At 38.4% G+C, this 17,537-nt stretch overlaps 1 protein-coding gene and 1 pseudogene across 1 annotated transcript; both read right to left on the minus strand.

Moving 5' to 3' along the window:
* Positions 1-832: 832 nt before the first annotated feature.
* On the minus strand, positions 833-9,880 carry LOC101825457 (X-linked lymphocyte-regulated protein PM1). The gene is made up of 7 exons (XM_021223971.2): positions 9,802-9,880; positions 8,662-8,725; positions 8,357-8,391; positions 5,224-5,341; positions 4,447-4,546; positions 1,561-1,659; positions 833-1,239 (listed from the first exon to the last, which is right to left on the minus strand). Exons 1-7 carry the CDS (start codon positions 9,878-9,880, stop codon positions 1,099-1,101), a joined length of 636 nt encoding a protein of 211 aa, XP_021079630.2. The 3' UTR covers positions 833-1,098.
* Positions 9,881-13,835: 3,955 nt separating this feature from the next.
* LOC121139873 lies at positions 13,836-14,086 on the minus strand (annotated as a pseudogene).
* Positions 14,087-17,537: the final 3,451 nt, after the last annotated feature.

Consider the following 17,537-nt stretch of genomic DNA (forward strand, 5'->3'; position numbering starts at 1 on the left):
GTTATTTGGTAAAAAAATTCATTTCCTTTTATGTATAATTATGAATATTTTAAATGAGAAATAAAATTAACACATGTGAAGTATTCTTAATCATTAAGTGTCATTAACCTGAAGGCAAAGGCCAATATTTATAAATTTTGTCAGTTGCATTAATCATGTTAGCAGTTTAGTTTGTTCCAAGACACAAATGTACATTCTTTTAATGAATGATATAAGTAAACAGGAAACATTTTTATTTCTCAGAGCAGGCTGTATTAAGTTAGTTAATATATAGTGTTTATAAGATAGATTTTGTAGGATTTTTTTCCCTTAAGAACAATGTCAGCCAGGTATGTTGGCAATACCCTTTACAGCATCTACATGGAACACTGAGATCATCTTGAGCCTAGAAATTATAGACCCTCCCGGACAACACACAATATAATAAGTGCCTATCTCAAAATCAAATAAAATCAAACCCATTTAAACTTCTACACTTGTATCACGTAGCTTTGAGAACTGATAAAACACTGATGCCTGGACACCCCCATGGAGGGCCTCACCCTCCCTGGGCAAATGAGGGAGTATTGGTGGGCTGGAGAGAGGACAGGGGAGGAGAGGAGGGAAAGGAAGAGGGACCTGGGATCGACATGTGAAACAACCTTGTTTCTAATTTAAATTTAAAAATAAAAATTTTAAAAAAGAATAACAATCCCAATTTAAAAAAACACTGATGCCAATATATAAATTTAAATTATCTTTATTGATAAACATTAACAGTATTAGAAAGGAAAAAAATCACTAGTGTGTGGAAGTTTGGTACAAAGGAGTATTTGCTACTTACATAGTCATTTAGATTTTATCTGGAAGTTAATATGAAGAGGCTATTGCACTTAAACAAGTTAGCGATTAACGATTACAATTTAAACTATTTCTAAAGACATGCCTCCTAACTAACATTGTAATTATATCTCATCACTCAGGTTCAAATTCTTCCTAAAAGAATCATCAGAATAAGAACTGAAGAGTCAAACATCTGCAATCACTCACTGCTGGTGTGTCATGGAAGGAGATAAAAACAACTTCCACATTTTTAGTTTACTGTTACCCATGCTTCTATTAGTCTGAAGTTTTATAAGGTAAACAGTACTTTAGAGTTTGCCTCGTGAGGTTTTTTTGAAATGCCGAAATTTCTTTTTTAAGTTCACCTTCTACGTTAGTAAGCAGAACATAGTTGTTCGTCTCCAAGTTCACCAAACTCTAAAACAGAAAGGCACTTCTTACTAAACAAATCCCAAGGACACAAGGGTGAAAGAAAGACTATAGAAATGACATACAGCCTTGTTATGCTTAGTTACACAGAATAACTAAAGTATTAGTAAACTAGGAAGTACAATTGAGGTCGAATTCCCAATTTAACATTTCATGTCTTGAATAATTACTACAAAACCATTAGGATTTTACATATATATATATATATCAGTAATTTCAGTCAGAAATAATTCTAAATGATAAGTAATTAAAACTTCATGATTCATAAAACATAGTTTTATAAGAAAATATGTACCATGTGCAACATACCTCCATGAACTTTTCATGCAATTCTCTAATTGCTTGCAGTGACTGTTTCTGATCAGTTTTAGAGAGTTTTAAAGCTTTTCGTTGTTTTTGAAAATTATTCTACAAATATAAAAGGAAAGCATTACCATAACAATTTGGTTTAATTTTTGTTTTTATTGTGCAACATGAATGCTAGGCTAACAACCCCTTACGTATCTCGAATCCTAAAATTTTTATGTGAGCAAAAATAATTCCATATAAAATTTAAAAGGAATAGTTTTTCAACTAATTTAGCATTTCAAACAGTATTATGACAAAATTTACTTAATTTATATTTTTACAGTAGCATGCAATACAATTATCCTACCAGTCACAGCGTAGGAAACATTTTTTTATGATAAGGTGTTTGCTATGTTGAATAGATTGGCCTCAGCCTCCCAAGTACCCGGGTTACGGGCATTTACTTGACAAAATCCTAAGCCTAGAAAGCTTAACTCTAGCTAGTGTTAAAACACTTTCACCACATGATAACCTTACTTTACTAAACAGCAAAGCAATCTCAAGAGATGGTTCACAAATCACGGGATCTACCACTCAGTTGTCTATGATATGTGCTCTACTTTCTCTCCTTTTCTTAAGGATGCCTTATATTTGTTCTTTACTAAGTCCAGTTTCTTCGCCTGTCTCATTTATTCTCAAGAGTCCAATGATTCTGTTATTTTGAAATGTGACTCTAGGTGGGCCCGTTAGCATATGCCTGCAATGCTAACTTTTATAGAGATTGAGGTAGAATGATCACATTACATGAATAGTGTTGATCACTTAAAGATACCCTGTCTCAAAATAAAATGTAGAAAGATTTCTGGGCACAAAGCTTAGTGGTAGATTGATTCTCTACTATGTTCGAGTCTCTAGGTTCTAATCTCAAGTAACACAGGGAAGTTATAGATAAATTTGTTTCTATATTTTTCATGTGGCACACAACCATGGTATTTTGCACTTTTAAAAATTAAAACAAGCCTTTTATATTTTTTCTCTTAGGGCTAAGATATTCCTATTTTATCTTATCAACGTGATCAGTTATAAAAATTATTTATTTAACTTTATTTTATGTGCACTGGTATGAGGATGCCAGACCTCCTGGAACTGGATTTACAGACAGCTGTGAGATGCCACGTGGGTGCTGGGAATTGAACCAGAGTCCTCTGGAAGAACAGCCAGTGCTCCTAATCCCTGGACAAAGTCTCCAGCCCCACCACGATCAGTTTTTTTTTTTTTTTTGGTTTTTTGAGACAGGGTTTCTTGGTATTGTTTTGGAGCTTGTCCTGGAACTTGCTCGGTAGACCAGGCTTTGTCTCGAACTCACAGAGATCCACCTGCCTCTGCCTCCCGAGTGCTGGGATTAAAGGAGTGTGCCACCAACTCCTGGCTCTCTTTTTTTGTTTTCATCTGCTTGTTTTTCGAGACAGGGTTTCTGTGTGTAACAGCCCTGGCTGTTTAGACAAGGCTGGCCTTGAACTTGCAGACATATGTCTACCTCTGTCTCCCAAGTTCTGGGATTAAAGGCATGGGACTCTACCGCCTGGCTACTCTCCACTTTTCTGAGACAGGATCTCTTATTAAACCCAAAGCTCATTGATTAAGCTAGACTGGCTGGCTAGGAAGCTCTGAGAATCTTATCTCTGACCAAAACCTCATTTTTGGAATTAGAAAATGCTCACCATCACACAGCTTTTTATGTGGATGCAGGTAACATATGCTAGGTTCTTGTGCCTGAACAGGAGGACAATTACCAACTAAATCATCTCCCTAGTCCCATAAATTTACCTTACATGAGACATTAGGAGCATATAACACAATTAGTGGTCTTTTCTTCTTTAAAAGGCTTCCCTTCACTTGTTACAGTTTATGTTCTTTTTTTTTTTAAAGACATTCTATTTTATGTGAATTGATATTTCGGTCCCCCAGAACTGGGTTACAGACAGTTGTGAACAACCATATGGTGCTGGGAATGGAACCCAGGCCCTCTGGAAGAGCAGTCAGTGCTTTTAACCACTGAGCCAACTCTCCAATCCTGGTAATTTACTTTCTACCAACTGTATAGTCCTTTACTAGTTTCATCTCACCCCCCAACCAAACTGTACGTATTGAAGTATTTCAGGGGCTATCCTTAGAACACTTGTGGTTTCATTCAGTTTTCATGCTTTAAAAACTGTCCTCAAACCGAGTATTTGGTTTGTATCTTTAATCTCTCCCCTGAACTGACTCATATACCAGTGGCTTCCTCAACACCTTTCAGGCAGGAATGGATCTCCTGAGCATCTCAAATTGAACACGTCCCAAACTCCAATCAGCTCAAAAATTATTGAATATGATCAGTATCTCATATCTGTATCTCATGTGCTGACTATAGTGGCTGGTTCAGTAATAGAGAAACGATCCAAAATAATTTGTTTTTGTTCCTCCACAGGAATATTCTGCCAGGCTATTAAGAAAGACTGTCTCCATTCACTGTTGTTACTAAATTTATACTAAGTTTAGGACTGTAAGAACCGATTTAGTATCTTGAGTGAGTCCTCTAAGATTAACAATAGAGTCCAGATGTAAATTACCCATCTCTATCCCCTTTCAACTATACCTGAGGTTGACCTATTGTGATTCCTTTCATAGAAAAATGGTAATCCCCTTTTCATCTTTTAACGAATGTCTTTTTGAAATTTTAAAATCTCAACTAATATAAAAGGTCCAATGGCTTTCATTCTGGGTTACAATTCAGCATGACTAGAACAAAGCCAAGGATGGATAATGAAGCCTAGCTTAGTTCCACGAGTCTAATAAAACGTTAATCTCTCCATTCCTACTTGATACATATACTAAGTTAATTATAAAGTTAATTATGATACCAACAGCTAAGTTTTCTTGTTCTTCATCTAATTTCTGTATATCCATATCCCACTGCTGAAATGCAGTCATACACTGCTTAGAAAATTCGCTGTTAATCTTCTTCCTGTAAAACAAAATAACGAAAGAAGTCACATTCATACCAGTATGAAAAGAACACTCGAAACAAACTGAATTGGCCATTTCATACCATAAAAAGAAAGAAAAACAGCAGTGTGAAAATTATCCAATAGCAAACCATTTTTATCCTAACAGATTATGAGAAGTCTTCTCTCATGTTTTATCTCTTCAAAAATCAAGGGAGTTTTAACATATATCTCCATTTTCCAGAAAATTAATTGTATTTCTAAGTAGTTTATTTTTTCATGACTTCCTACCAAATATAAGGTGGAATTTATTTTTCCTATTTTGATACAGTTAAGATTCAGTGCAAGACTTGTCAGTTAAAATATATGAATTATTTACACATATAATTGATCCCTTTTACATTGCCAAACATATTTAACCATAAATTAATTTTTCAAAACTTTTACAATACTTCTGTATTTCAAGAGTGAATTAAAACAACTTTGAAAAGGAGAAAATGAAATTTTCACTGATGTCTAAGAATTATATCTACTTACCATGAGGCAATGAAGTTATAGGGTTACCTGCTTAAGCAAAATTAAAGTCAAATATTTTTACCAAAAGCTCAAAAACTGTTTGTCTATTTATAATTAATTTTCACCAGTACACATTTATAAAAATGATACAAATGTGATCCTACAAAACTATCAACCCTACCTTTCCCGTGCTTTCATTTTCCAAACTTGTTTAAGTTTCTGGTTACTGCCTTTGATACAATCTTTGACATAAGTTTCCATGTGTTTTCTCTTCACATGAAGAGCCTTATTAATGTCATCTATATTGAAAATAAAGTTGCATGTTGAAGAAACTTCAGTTGTTCCCATGAATGTAAGTAAATATAAAGTTCATTCAATAATATCAAGGAAATTTAAAATTAAATTAAAATATATCACCAACATGGTATACTAAATGTTTCAAACTTTAGGACACTTAGGGTTTTCTATTTTCAGATGAAGGATACTCAACCAGTAAAGTCTATGCAAATGTTCCAAAATACGGAAACCTCAACTTCCATGTATTTTGGATAAGACATGTCCAACCTTATTCCAATTTTGATTTCCCTAAATGAAGATAATTTTAAAATTCAGGAACAGTATTCAAAAGAGCAAATACAAAAAACAAAGGATCAAGGGTGGACTTTTAATTTCTTCATAAGAAAACATTTTAATAAAGGCTATTTTTCTAAACTTATATTGTCCAACGGAAAGAATACACTTAGCTGTGGAACTGTTAGAACTCATTATTTTAACTATTCTACTAAAAACAAGAGGGCAGACAGGCATGATGGTTCACATTTTAATCCCAGCACTTGGGAGGCAGAGGCAGGTAGATCTCTGAGTTTGAGCAGCCTGGTCTACATAGTTCCAGGATAGCCAAAGCTACATAGCGAGGCCCTGTCTCAAAACAAACAACAACAAAACAAAACCCAATAAACAAACAATCCAAAACCAAAAAAATAAACAAACCCAGAAAAAATCAAACAAAACACTACCCCAAGGGGGAAAACCAATCAAGAGGGCAGCTAGAGAGGGGATCAGTGTTTAAAAGTGGCTACTCTTTCCCAGGACCAGGGTTTCATCCCAGCACCCACATGATATTCACAACCATCTCCAACTCCAGTTTCAGCAGATCTGATGCCCTGTTCCAAACTTTCAGGTACCAGGTACTTATGTATGTGGCACATAGACATACCTGCGTGCAAAGCATCCATACTTGTAAAAATAGATTAAAAATACTATATTCAAAACAAGAATCCCCAAAGTGTACTTAAACTCTAGTAAGAAAATTGTTTCTAAAACCCACAGTAAATTATACTTCAGAATCTATCTTTTTACTTGTTTATTTATTTTGGTTTTCGAGATAGGGCTTCTCTGTGTAGCTTTGGAGCCTCTCCTGGCACTTGCTCTGTAGACCAGGCTGGCCTTGAACTCACAGACATCTGCCTGCCTCTGCCTCCCAAGTGATGGAATTAAAGGCATATGCCACCATTGCCTGGATCAAAAATCTATATTTTACAAACACAAAATGGAAAAAGGTAATGTGCATAAGTATCAGTGGTATTAATTACTTTAAAATGTAGATTTTTCATAGACATTTTTGTAGAACAATTTCATCAGTAAGTATAGCAGATCATCAAAATAGTGATGCTTCAGAAAATATTTAGTATTTATCTAACATACATAATTAGTTTTCAGGAAGTAGGATGAAGCTGTATTATGGCATACACATTTAATATTTTCAACATATATAATACTATGTAAAATAGATTACAAATGAGTACTTTACCACTCCCAATAGTGCAAATCTTTCAATTATCAAAAAAGATTTGATGACATGGGTAATCTCTATGAAAGAGTCAAATAATAATTAAAAACATCCCCCACACACAGATTCTGGGGCTGGAGAGATAGCTCAGCAGCTAAAAAGCACTTGCTGCTCTTGTACAGGACCTAGGTTTGGTTCCCAACACTCACATGGTGGCTCACTGGTGACTCCGGTTTCAAGGGATCTGACACAGGCATCTGACCTCTATGCAGGCACACATATGGTACACATGCATACATGTAAGAAGAACATTAATATGCATAAAACAAATAAATCTAAAAAATAAATAAGAACATTTTTCCTAAGCCATGTATGATGTTTTGGGCCTATAATCCCAGTCTAGGAAGATTAAGCAGCTTTCCAGTGTAAAGGCCTACCTAGTTACACAGGAAATTTCAGGCCAGCCTGAACTATGTAGTGAAACCATATCTCAAATAAAAAGTATTGTCTTCTAGAAAATTTCATGTAACTATCACTTGACATATAATTTAACATTCTCTCACTGGCTAGTAAAAATGTCTTTCATTTTCAATTATATAATATATTTTATAAAAATACTGAATGAGGGAATTGGAGACATGATTCAGCAGCTAAGAGCACTAGTTGTTCTCCAAGAGGATGGGGGTTGGATTTCCAGCATCTATTATGTGTCTTACAACTTGTAGCTATACTTCCAGGGGATATCCTTTTCTGCCTCCTTGGGTACCAGACAAATCGCCCACACACATAAAATATAATTAAAAAATAGTAATAAAGGGTTACATTACGGGATTCAGGTTTACATTGTCCCTTATAAAGAAACAAACACAGAAGTGTCCTAGAAAATAAACCGTGTTAATAGAAAACTAACAGAGTTAATGAAAAACTGTTGTGTGTATGGAAATTTATGTACATATCACTTAATGAATACATGGAACTGTAAAAATGTTTGCATCTTTTTTTCCTTCTAAAATCACTTCAAAGCAGCTGGGAAGATAGTTTAGTAGGTATGAATGCTTGCTGTGCAAGGATAAGGACCTGAGTTTGAATCCAGCACCCATGGGTACTTGCTCCTGTAATTGTAGCACTGTGGTAACCAGAGAGGGGAGTGCTAAGACTTATTGGCTGTCAGTCTAGCTCCAGGTTTGGTGAGAGATCCTATCTCAAGGGAATAAAGTGGAAAGTAATAGAACAGGACACACTAAAATCGTCCTCTAGCCTCCATATGTATACATGGGTACATATGCACCACACAAATAAGCACACAAAGAATAAAATGTCACTAATGTCGCATGTCACACGCACCATTTTCACTTTCTATACCATAGGAAAAAATAAATCCATGATGCTAAGGCAAAAATACAAAATTCTATAAGGGAACAAAACATTAAAAACAGTCATATAGCATGTTGACTAATATGTCCTATAATATAAATTATATACCATATGCTTTAAAATAAAATAAATTTTATATCCAAAAACGCACCTCCAAATTTTTTCAGAATACTCTGCACTTGAGCTCTGTGAAGAAATGAAATTTTAAAAAATGTAAGTTGTTGGGGATAGAGTTCAATGCTACAACTTTTGCCATACATGCATGAAGATGATGGTTTGATCCATAGCACTACCCCCTTTCAAAAACCATTCAAATTAGGAATTCATAGTGTAGAATTCTTGTTTTCAAATATACATCACATGACAAGTATTTACATAGATTACTTGTTAGACAATCAATTAAACTTTTCTGGAAGTACTTAATTGAACGGGAAATAATAATTTTGAACATGTTACCCTGTATCTCCAACTATTTCTTTGGATTTTGCCCTCTCATGATTATCAGGTACTTGCTTCTGTGCTGTGTTGGTGATAAAAACAAGATGTTAAATCAAGGCATATTGCTAGCATTAGACTTTAAATCTGATCTATAATTTCTCTGAAAGTTATATAGAATCAATTGATTTATGGTTATCTTAAGAAAACAAGTTTTTAAGCCTTTTTGGGCAAGGTCATACTAAGTTATGGATTATTTATCTACATGTGATTACAGACAAGAGATTGAGTTTTTAGATCTATGATACAAGCTTAAGAAGAGCAACTGAGAACCAAAGTTTTACTCAGTTTAAAATGTAGAAAGTTCCACTCACTGGTTGGCCATTCCTATAATTTCATACCATGAGAGGGAGTTCACCCCTGAGGGTGAAGACCCAGAGACAGGATAGCCAAGAGATCTAGGATAGAACCAAACATGACTAGCAAAAAGAAAAAGTCAAGTCAATGAAATGACACCTAATGATATTTTGCTATACTCATAGTTTGGTGCCTAGCCCAACAGTCAAAGAAGAGAGGCTTCACCTAGCAACCGATGGAAACAGATGCAGAGACCCACAGCCAAACATTAAGTGGTGTTTTGGAATCTTGCTAAGGAGAGAGAGGAAGGATGGTATGAGTCAGAGGGGTCAAAGACATCACAAGAATGCAGCTCTCAGAATCAACTAACCTGGACTCATAGGAGCTCACAGAGAATAAACTGACAACCAGGGAGCCCGCCTGGGATTGACCTAGGCACTCTGCATATGTGTTACAGCTGTGTAGCTTGGTCTTCTTGTGGGGCTCCTGACAATGGGAACAGGGGCTGTCTCTGACTCTTTTGCCTGTATATGGGACCCTTACTCCTACAGACTTACTATGAGGGGGATGTGCCTAGTCTTGCTGTAATTTGATATGCCATGTTTGGTCGATATCTCTGGGAGGGCTGCCCTTTTCTAAGAGAAGCAAAGGAGTAGTGGATCTGGAAGAGAGGAGATATGAGGGGGAGAGACTGGGAGGAGAGGGGGGTGGAACTGCAGTCACAATATAAAAACAAGTAAATAAATAATACACAAATGTAGTAAGTTCAAAACAGATGGATGCTCAACATTAAATATGTGGTACCTTCAAAGATGTCCCTTTGTGAAACATGCCCATCCTGCTCTTCATCACCGTCATCAATTACTACGCAAGGAATCTCCATTGGTGGCTTCACAGAATCCTCAAAATGCTTCCTTCTCACAAAGAAACTTGTGTTTTCTAATTTAAAACACAAAAGAAAAGTCTCTCAAACCATCTGAATCAGAAATGTCTCTCAAACCATCTGAATCTAAAAGAATTATTTAACTGATAAAATTGAAAATATAAAATATTAAATAAGAATGATTTTATAAAAATAACATTTAATTGCCCAAAAGATTTAAATATAACCCACAATTTTATTACCTTTAGCTTTAAGACTAAATGGCTTACTATTTAAATATTTAACAGAATAGCTGCTTTCAGAAATTGCTATTAATAATCTTAACCATATGTACATTTGTTTAACAAAAGTGATTGTAGTTGAATAAAATGTTTTGGTTTTCTTTATTTTATAAGTCTAAAAGTCAACAATTATCCATTTGTCAGCTAAAAACTAACAAAACATAATGATGGCTTCAACTCTGACTCCCAAGTGGGTTTACACCTAGTCATAGGAAGATCTACAATTTTGTCCCTTCTCTGCTAGCCTTTTGGTAAATTTGAGCAAATGTGTCTGTATCTCAATCTCATAGTAGTTATTATCACAAGCATTTTTTCGTAGCAATGTGAATCTGAAGTAAATCAAAGATACAGAATTCCGCAGGGCTGGGGATGTATTTCTGTGCTACAGAAAGAGGCTCTGCTCAATCCTCAAAAATGCAAAAATAAAAATAAAAATAAATTAAAAAATGGGCATGATTTTTCAGGTCTAAGTCCAGGTCAGGGACTTCAATTTCAAAGCCAGTCCTAGCTGCACAAGAGGTTTCAGACAAACCTGAGGTTAAAGTAAGACCCTACATCCCCAAACCAAACATCACATAAATAAAAACAGCCTGCCCAGGTGAAGTTGCGCACACCTTTAGTTATAGCAGTCGGGAGGCAGAGGCAGGTAGATCTCTGAGTTCGAGGCCAGCCTGGTCTACAGAGAGATTTCCAGGACAGCTCAGGGCTACACAGAGAAACTCGTGTGGAAAAACAAAACAAATCTCACAAAACAGAACAAAAAATTATCATTAACGAACAAATAAATAAAAACAGCCTGGACTGAACTATTGTCTGTATTCCAGCATTTCTGAGGCTGAGGGAGGAGCCTCGGAATTTTGAGGCATTTGGGAGCTATATTTACAAATGTCAGTAATCTGACCTTGGAACACCAAGTAGAGGAAAAATACGAGAAGCAGTCAGTTTCTAATGTATTCACAATGGGCAACAGCACTGCAGAAGGTTCTAGAAACTGACGGACCTTCACTCCACTCACACCTAGCATCCTCATGCCCAAGGGGGCGGACTCTCTGGGTCTCCAATCCCCTAGGCCTTCCTGCCTTCTGCAAGGTACTAGCCCATGCAAGCTCCTGGTCTCACCAACCTTCGCCTCCATTTTTCTCCTCAGAGGCCCAAGGGTAAAGTCAACTGGGAGGAAGGACTGCAGCGAGGGACACCTCCCTTCCTTGCATCTGAAGTACTCCCTCCCACCCCTACACACACCCTGCTTGGCTAAACCACAGGGTTAATAATCTCTCAACAGGTGACTAACTACCTCCACAGTGAATCTTCCTTACCAGGCGTCTTCCTCGACAATTCCGCTCCTCGACAATTCCGCTTCGTGGTTACCTCAAAGCATACTGGGTAACAACGAGAAAACCGAGCTCCACTAAGCCCCTTCCTGATTGGCTGTGTGTGCACATGCGCACCAATCGTGAGAGGCTCTGTCAGTCCTCTGGGGTTACAGTCTTCATTTAATTGGTCAGAGGAGGTACTGCTCTGGCCGTAGTGAGCTACTAGTAAACTCTAGCACAGATGCTTTCCAGTTTCTAAGTTTACAATACTTTACAAACTTGAAAATTAAAATAAAACGTGTAAAATTCGAACCCTGATGAAGACCCTGTACTTTGTTTCAATTGACGAGGCTCTTGCCAGGTCACCTGGGTTTGAACTTAAGAATGGTTGTGAGTCACCATGTGGATTCTAGGAACTGAACATGGGTCTTTTGCAAGAGCAGCGAGTGCTTTTTGTTTCTGAGCCATCTCTCTGGCTCTCTCCTGTGCGTGTTTTAATGTGTGCTACATTTCTCCCACTACATGTTTTCTTTCACTCTACGGTGTACAGTATAAAACATGATACTTCTGCAATATTGCCTCTCTCCAGAAAAAGAAATAAAAAGCTCATATATGTATGGAGAGAGAGAGAAAGTAGTTTTTTGTTTTGGGTAGTTTTGGGGGGTAGGGTGTTCAAGACAGGGTTTCTCTGTGGAACAGCCCTAGTTGTCCCGGAACTAGCTATGTAGACCTCAAACTCACAGAGATCCTCCTGCCTCTGCCTTCTGAGTGCTGGGATCAAAGGTGTGTACTACCACTGCCCAGCTATACTACCATATTTTTATTAGGGTTGTCTTAATTTTAAAAATTGATTAAACAAGAGAGACAGGCTAAGGATGCTTAAATATCCTGTCAGGGAATAAGGGGCCTTTCCTCATTAAGTGAAAAATAAAATTGAATTGCATGTGTACATTCCAGTATATATGTGCCTATGGAGGCCAGAAGTAGACAGCATGTGTCTTCTTGGTCATTCTCCAACTTAAGTCTTGAGACAGAGTCTCCCAGTGAACCTGCCCCCCACCAATTCAATTAGCCTGACTAGCCAGCAAGCTCCAGCCTTCCCCCACCTCCTCAGCAATGGGCTGCCAGCCTGGATTTTTTAAAACGTACTCTTTTTGTTTAATTTTATTTAAATAACATCTTTTTTTTTCATTTATTTTACATACCGACCCCAGCTTCCCATCTTCCTCCTCTTCCACTCTGCCACCACCTCTATTCAGTAATGGGCAGGCCTCCCATGGGCTTGGACAGAGCATCAGCCTGGATTTTAAAAGCGGATTCCAGGGCTCCCACTTTAAATCCACATGCTTTCAAGGCAAGTGCTTTACCGAAAGAGTCATCTCCCTAAGCTCCTCTCTGGAAGTGTTGTTTTGTTGTTGCTACCATTGTTTGCTTGTATTTCTCTAATCACGCCTCATATTAGGCACCTAAAATGCTTAGGAATGATTTTGCTTCTGTTTCCTCAAAACAGCTTTCAGTTTTCTTGCTCACTTTACAATTAGGACTTAATTGTATGAACTGGACAGATCAATAGTACTTATTGTTGGCTTTTATTATGTTTTTCAGCACTAAAGATAAAACTTGTGGTTTTTACACTGCATTTTACCACTGAGCTGTATCACCAGCCAATCTGTAGTTCTGTATGCTGGGTGAGTATTCACCTCTATGTGTTTTAAAGAAAACTACCATTACTGTGAACCATGAAATTATTAGCCTATACTGTAAGGCCTAAAGAGATCTGGTGCCCTCTTCTGGCCTCTTTGGAAGATACCAGGCACACATTTGATACATACAAATACATGCAGGCAAAACACCAATCAATACACATAAAATATAATTTTCTTTTTTTGTTTTTTTTTTGAGATGGGGTTTCTCTGTGTGGTCTCAGCCATCCTGGAACTCTATAGACCAGGCTGGCCTTGAACTCATAGATCCACCTGCCTCTACCTCCAAAGTGCTGGGATTAAAGTTGTGAGCCACCACCACCTGGCGATAAATTAAAATTTTTTTTTCATATGACTTCTTTCCTCCTTCTTGGTTGCCTTGTCCAGTTTCAGTGAGAGGGTGTTTACCTTTTCTTACTGTATTTTGTTTTGTTGTCATCTCTTGGAGATATGCTCTCTCCATCTAGGAGACAGAATGGGAATGGATCCAGGGGAGCGGACGATGTAGGGAAACTGGGAGGAGTGGAAGGAGAAAAACTGTGGTTGGGACGTATTTCTTGAGAGAAGAGTCTGGTTTCTTTTCATTTGGGGGGAGTTGGTTTGCACATTTGCCTTGGGGAGCAACAAGGAAGGGGGTCTCTTTCATCAGCAGGTGTATTCACAGGTCCTTCAGTCATTCCAGTCTTGAGCCCTGAGAGTCCTCGGGGTGGCTGGGCATAGCAGGCATGTTCTCATTATGTTGCATAGGCACTGGGTAGTTGTATCTTATGACCTTGTTGATCAAGATGGCATACTTGGTGTAAGGGCTGACTATGACCGTGATTGTAGAAAGGCCCAGACAGAGGACAACACCAGCACTGGTTCCTTCATCTAGGCATTCTTGAGGAAGGCAAGGAGTTTCCCAGTCATCTTGGTCTTGACCACAAAGAATCTATTTCAACAAAATAAATAAAATAAAATATTCTCCTGTGTAGTCTTTAATGGACGCTGTAACGATACGCGACACACAATTACTGAAAGTAAAGCTAAGTATTTAATGTAGAAATTGCTCACAAGATACCAAACCCAGAGGAGCCAAACAGTTTCAGCGGCCGGACCAGAAGCCGAACTCCAGGAAAAGAGACTGAGACTTCCTGTGTGCTGTCTTTTATGCCTTCCCCCGTATGGCTAGTGACGTAGTTCCGCCTACGTACGTATACGTCTTTACGTCCAGCCGTATACGTCTTTAGTCCTGCCTAAAGTGGGTGTGGTTAGCGGTGTGGTAAATCGCCCTTTTATTACCTCATCTGTATGCGCCTCTAATAAGTCACATGTTTAATGGTGGCATCAGACTTCCTCCTACACTCCTGTAGTGATATATTATTTATGATTTATTAAAGCTTGACTGAGGATTCAGAAAGCAAAGTCAGCCACAAGCTATAGAAGCCATGTAGTGGTGGCACACACCTTTAATCCCACCACTTGGGATGCAGAGGTAGACAGATCTCTGTTAGTTCAAGGCCACAGTAAGCAACAAGAAATATATTCAGTCTTACAGAGAAACAGCTCACACAAAGATGATCTCAGCACTTGGGACCATGTGACCTTAATCCCAAGACCCATGAAAGGTATTTAAGACAAGAGTAGGGTCTCAAAGCTCACATTTATTCTCCAGCCACATTGAGGATAGGTAGAATTGAGTTTCCAACCTAATGGAGGAGAGCACAGCAGTCTGAGTGAATCTGAGGAACAGTGAATTTGGTAGCAATCTGAGGATTGCCCCTCTGAGCTGAGGTAGAGATAAGAGCTAGTGGCTGGCTGCTTTGCTTTTCTGATCTTCAGCCTGAAGCTTGAACCCCAATATCTGGACCCTGTGTCTTTTTATTTATCATAATACAGTAAGGATTAAGATGGTTTTTATTTTTTGTTTTTGTTCACCTTGACTTAATTTTCATGTCTGCTATCAGAAAAATAACCAATTGCTTTTAACCTTCATATAGTTAACCAATGGTTGCAGGTATTTCTGGGAAATTTAATCATCAAGCTATTTTCAGTTGGGGAGAGGGAAGTTTACTATAGCAACATGTAATGGAGTAGGCCTCTCGCCTCAGGTTCAGACACCCTTTATGTTTGGGAGATGAGAATCCAGCAAACAGGAAGTCCAAGTACAAAAGCATGTATGTGGCTATAAGTGATGGTGGCTGGACAGGATTCAAATTTCATTATACCTATCATCCTTGAAGATACTGCAAGAGCAGCAGGGTCAGTTCAGGGGAACTTTCTTAGCATTGGGGAATCTTCTTTGGGGGTTTTCTACCACATTCCCTCATCTTCTTTGTCACAATCTCTTATGACCCTTCTAAAGGAATCCTCTGATATTGGTGGAAGAACTGGAGTCTAACCACTTATATACTGTTTCTGTTGATGCAAGTTAGAAGATTTCCAAGGTGTGGCCCAAACAGTAGAGCCAGGAGAATAATAATCAAAGGTTCCACTAGGGAAGCCAGCCAGGGGCTCCAGAGTCCCAGGTCTCACCCCTGGTAAGATCTTTTGGTCTTGTCTTTAGCCTTGATTTATTCTAACAATTATCTAGCAATCTATGTTATGTAGCAATTGCCTAATAATATTTTTACTATCCCTGATTAATTTGCATAGAAACAACATTCTTCTTCCAAGGAGACGCACATGCCACCCTTTCAAAACTGCAGTTAGCTCTAGCCCTCTATAATTTTGTAAGACCATGGCTTCCAGGGGGTCTAACTGCTTCTGCTGGGCGACTCTGTTAGGCTAGACTGAGGTCCTCCTTAATTTGGTTGGACAGCTGGCTATGTGGGCATGTTGAATCCTGAGCACAGTTGCACCGACAGCATTAGTGCCAGAGAAGGCCATCATTCATTCTTCTATTATTATTCTTCCGTGCAGTAGGCACATTAGTCTCTGTCTAATGAATGACCTCTGGTTATCGTCCCTTCATTTGGGCTTCTGGGTGTCTGAATTTTCTTCAGTATCCAATGTGAATGCTATCATTTTTGTATTTTTTCTAAGTAATTTTCCTTTCCTTTTTTTTGCAGCTTCTTCCCAGTTAGCAGCTACTTTGATGGTGATGTCTATAAGTGGCTCAATATTCATTCCTGTGGCCCTGTCTAGCTTTTGAAGCTTCCAGTGACCATCTGGCACCAACTGTTGGGCAAAAGCTGTGTTGACCATTGTCCAGAGCACAATGGCCTCTGGGTCAAAAGGGGTATACTGTCTTTAAGTGTCAAGAGCTGGTCATAGAATCAATTCAGGGATTCATCAGAGCACTGGGTGACTTCTCTTATTTTGATTAAGATTATGACTCCATAATCTTCATTCTGAACTCCTCCAGCATGACTTCCATCATTCTTAGAAGGGCCAGGAGAAACACTGGTATGTTGGGGTTACATTTGAGACACTCATCAGGGAGGAAGGTGTCAGCAAATCACTTCAAGTTACTAGTGTTTGTGGTGCTGCCTAATAGACCCTACACTCTTTACCTTGAGGTAAAAAGCTCAGTCAGGAGTTGAGGGCAGTTGTCCCAAGTAAGCTGGTGGCTGTGCATAATGGCAGTCACAAGGCTGATCATAACTTGTAGCTGCTCTAAGTATGGTGGGTTGTGATGTCACTAGTTCAGGATATCAGTAGTAGTGAATGCCTGATAAACATATTGAGCTGGGTCTGGTCTGAGAATCCTGTCCTCTTGGAGGTTAGCTGACCACACAGTTTGGCACAACAGGATCAGGGCACTCGATGTCTGGGTGCTGGGAAACCTTGAAGAAACCACTACCTTAAACATACTGAGGTGGGAGATATCCTCCAGTGGTTTGTGAGCAAAGGGGCCAATAGCAGCTATGGAATGAGCAATGAGATGGTAAGTCAGGGTATAAAGCAGACATTGGAGCTTTGGGTTCTGGATTCTGAGCATGGGAATGGCCACACTCAGGAAGAAGGGTGGATGGTGAAAGTTCCAAATCTTGATACTCTGCCTGGAAGACAGGTGGCTTTTTGGTGGTTGGAACTCTCTTAGAGATCAAGACTGCAGTGAATACCCAAGAGGCGTAGAATTGAACCCTGTCTTGTGGGTAGAGGGCCAGACTATACCATGTATTGATGTAAGGAAACTGGTTGGGGTGGCCTCGTTCTGCAAATGTTGGACAGGTCCAGGATTCTTTCTGAAGACTGGAAAATGTTGAAGGAGGGCCAATCAACTCCACAGAATGCCCTCCACAGTTTACAAAGCATTTTGGGGGCACCAATTCTCAGACTAATAAGAGTCTACTCTCATCTTTATGCTTGAAGTAGAACTAAGTCTGGTCTGTCATTTTTCTGCACTGGTTTATTTTGCGTACTACCATAGGAGGAG

The sequence above is a fragment of the Mesocricetus auratus genome, unplaced genomic scaffold (assembly GCF_017639785.1).
Source record: "Mesocricetus auratus isolate SY011 unplaced genomic scaffold, BCM_Maur_2.0 Super-Scaffold_100003, whole genome shotgun sequence".
Lineage (NCBI taxonomy): Eukaryota > Metazoa > Chordata > Mammalia > Rodentia > Cricetidae > Mesocricetus > Mesocricetus auratus.

Bases quoted from the DNA above. Each gene is read 5' to 3' on its own strand.
- LOC101825457 (XM_021223971.2), bottom strand. From the start codon at position 9,880: ATGGAGATTCCTTGCGTAGTAATTGATGACGGTGATGAAGAGCAGGAT. The intron at 5,342-8,356 runs GTGCGTTTTTGG...TTTTCAATATAG, and splicing joins TATTCTGAAAAAATTTGGAG to ATGACATTAATAAGGCTCTT. The intron at 1,660-4,446 runs GTTGGTATCATA...TTATATTTGTAG, and splicing joins AAGAACAAGAAAACTTAGCT to AATAATTTTCAAAAACAACG.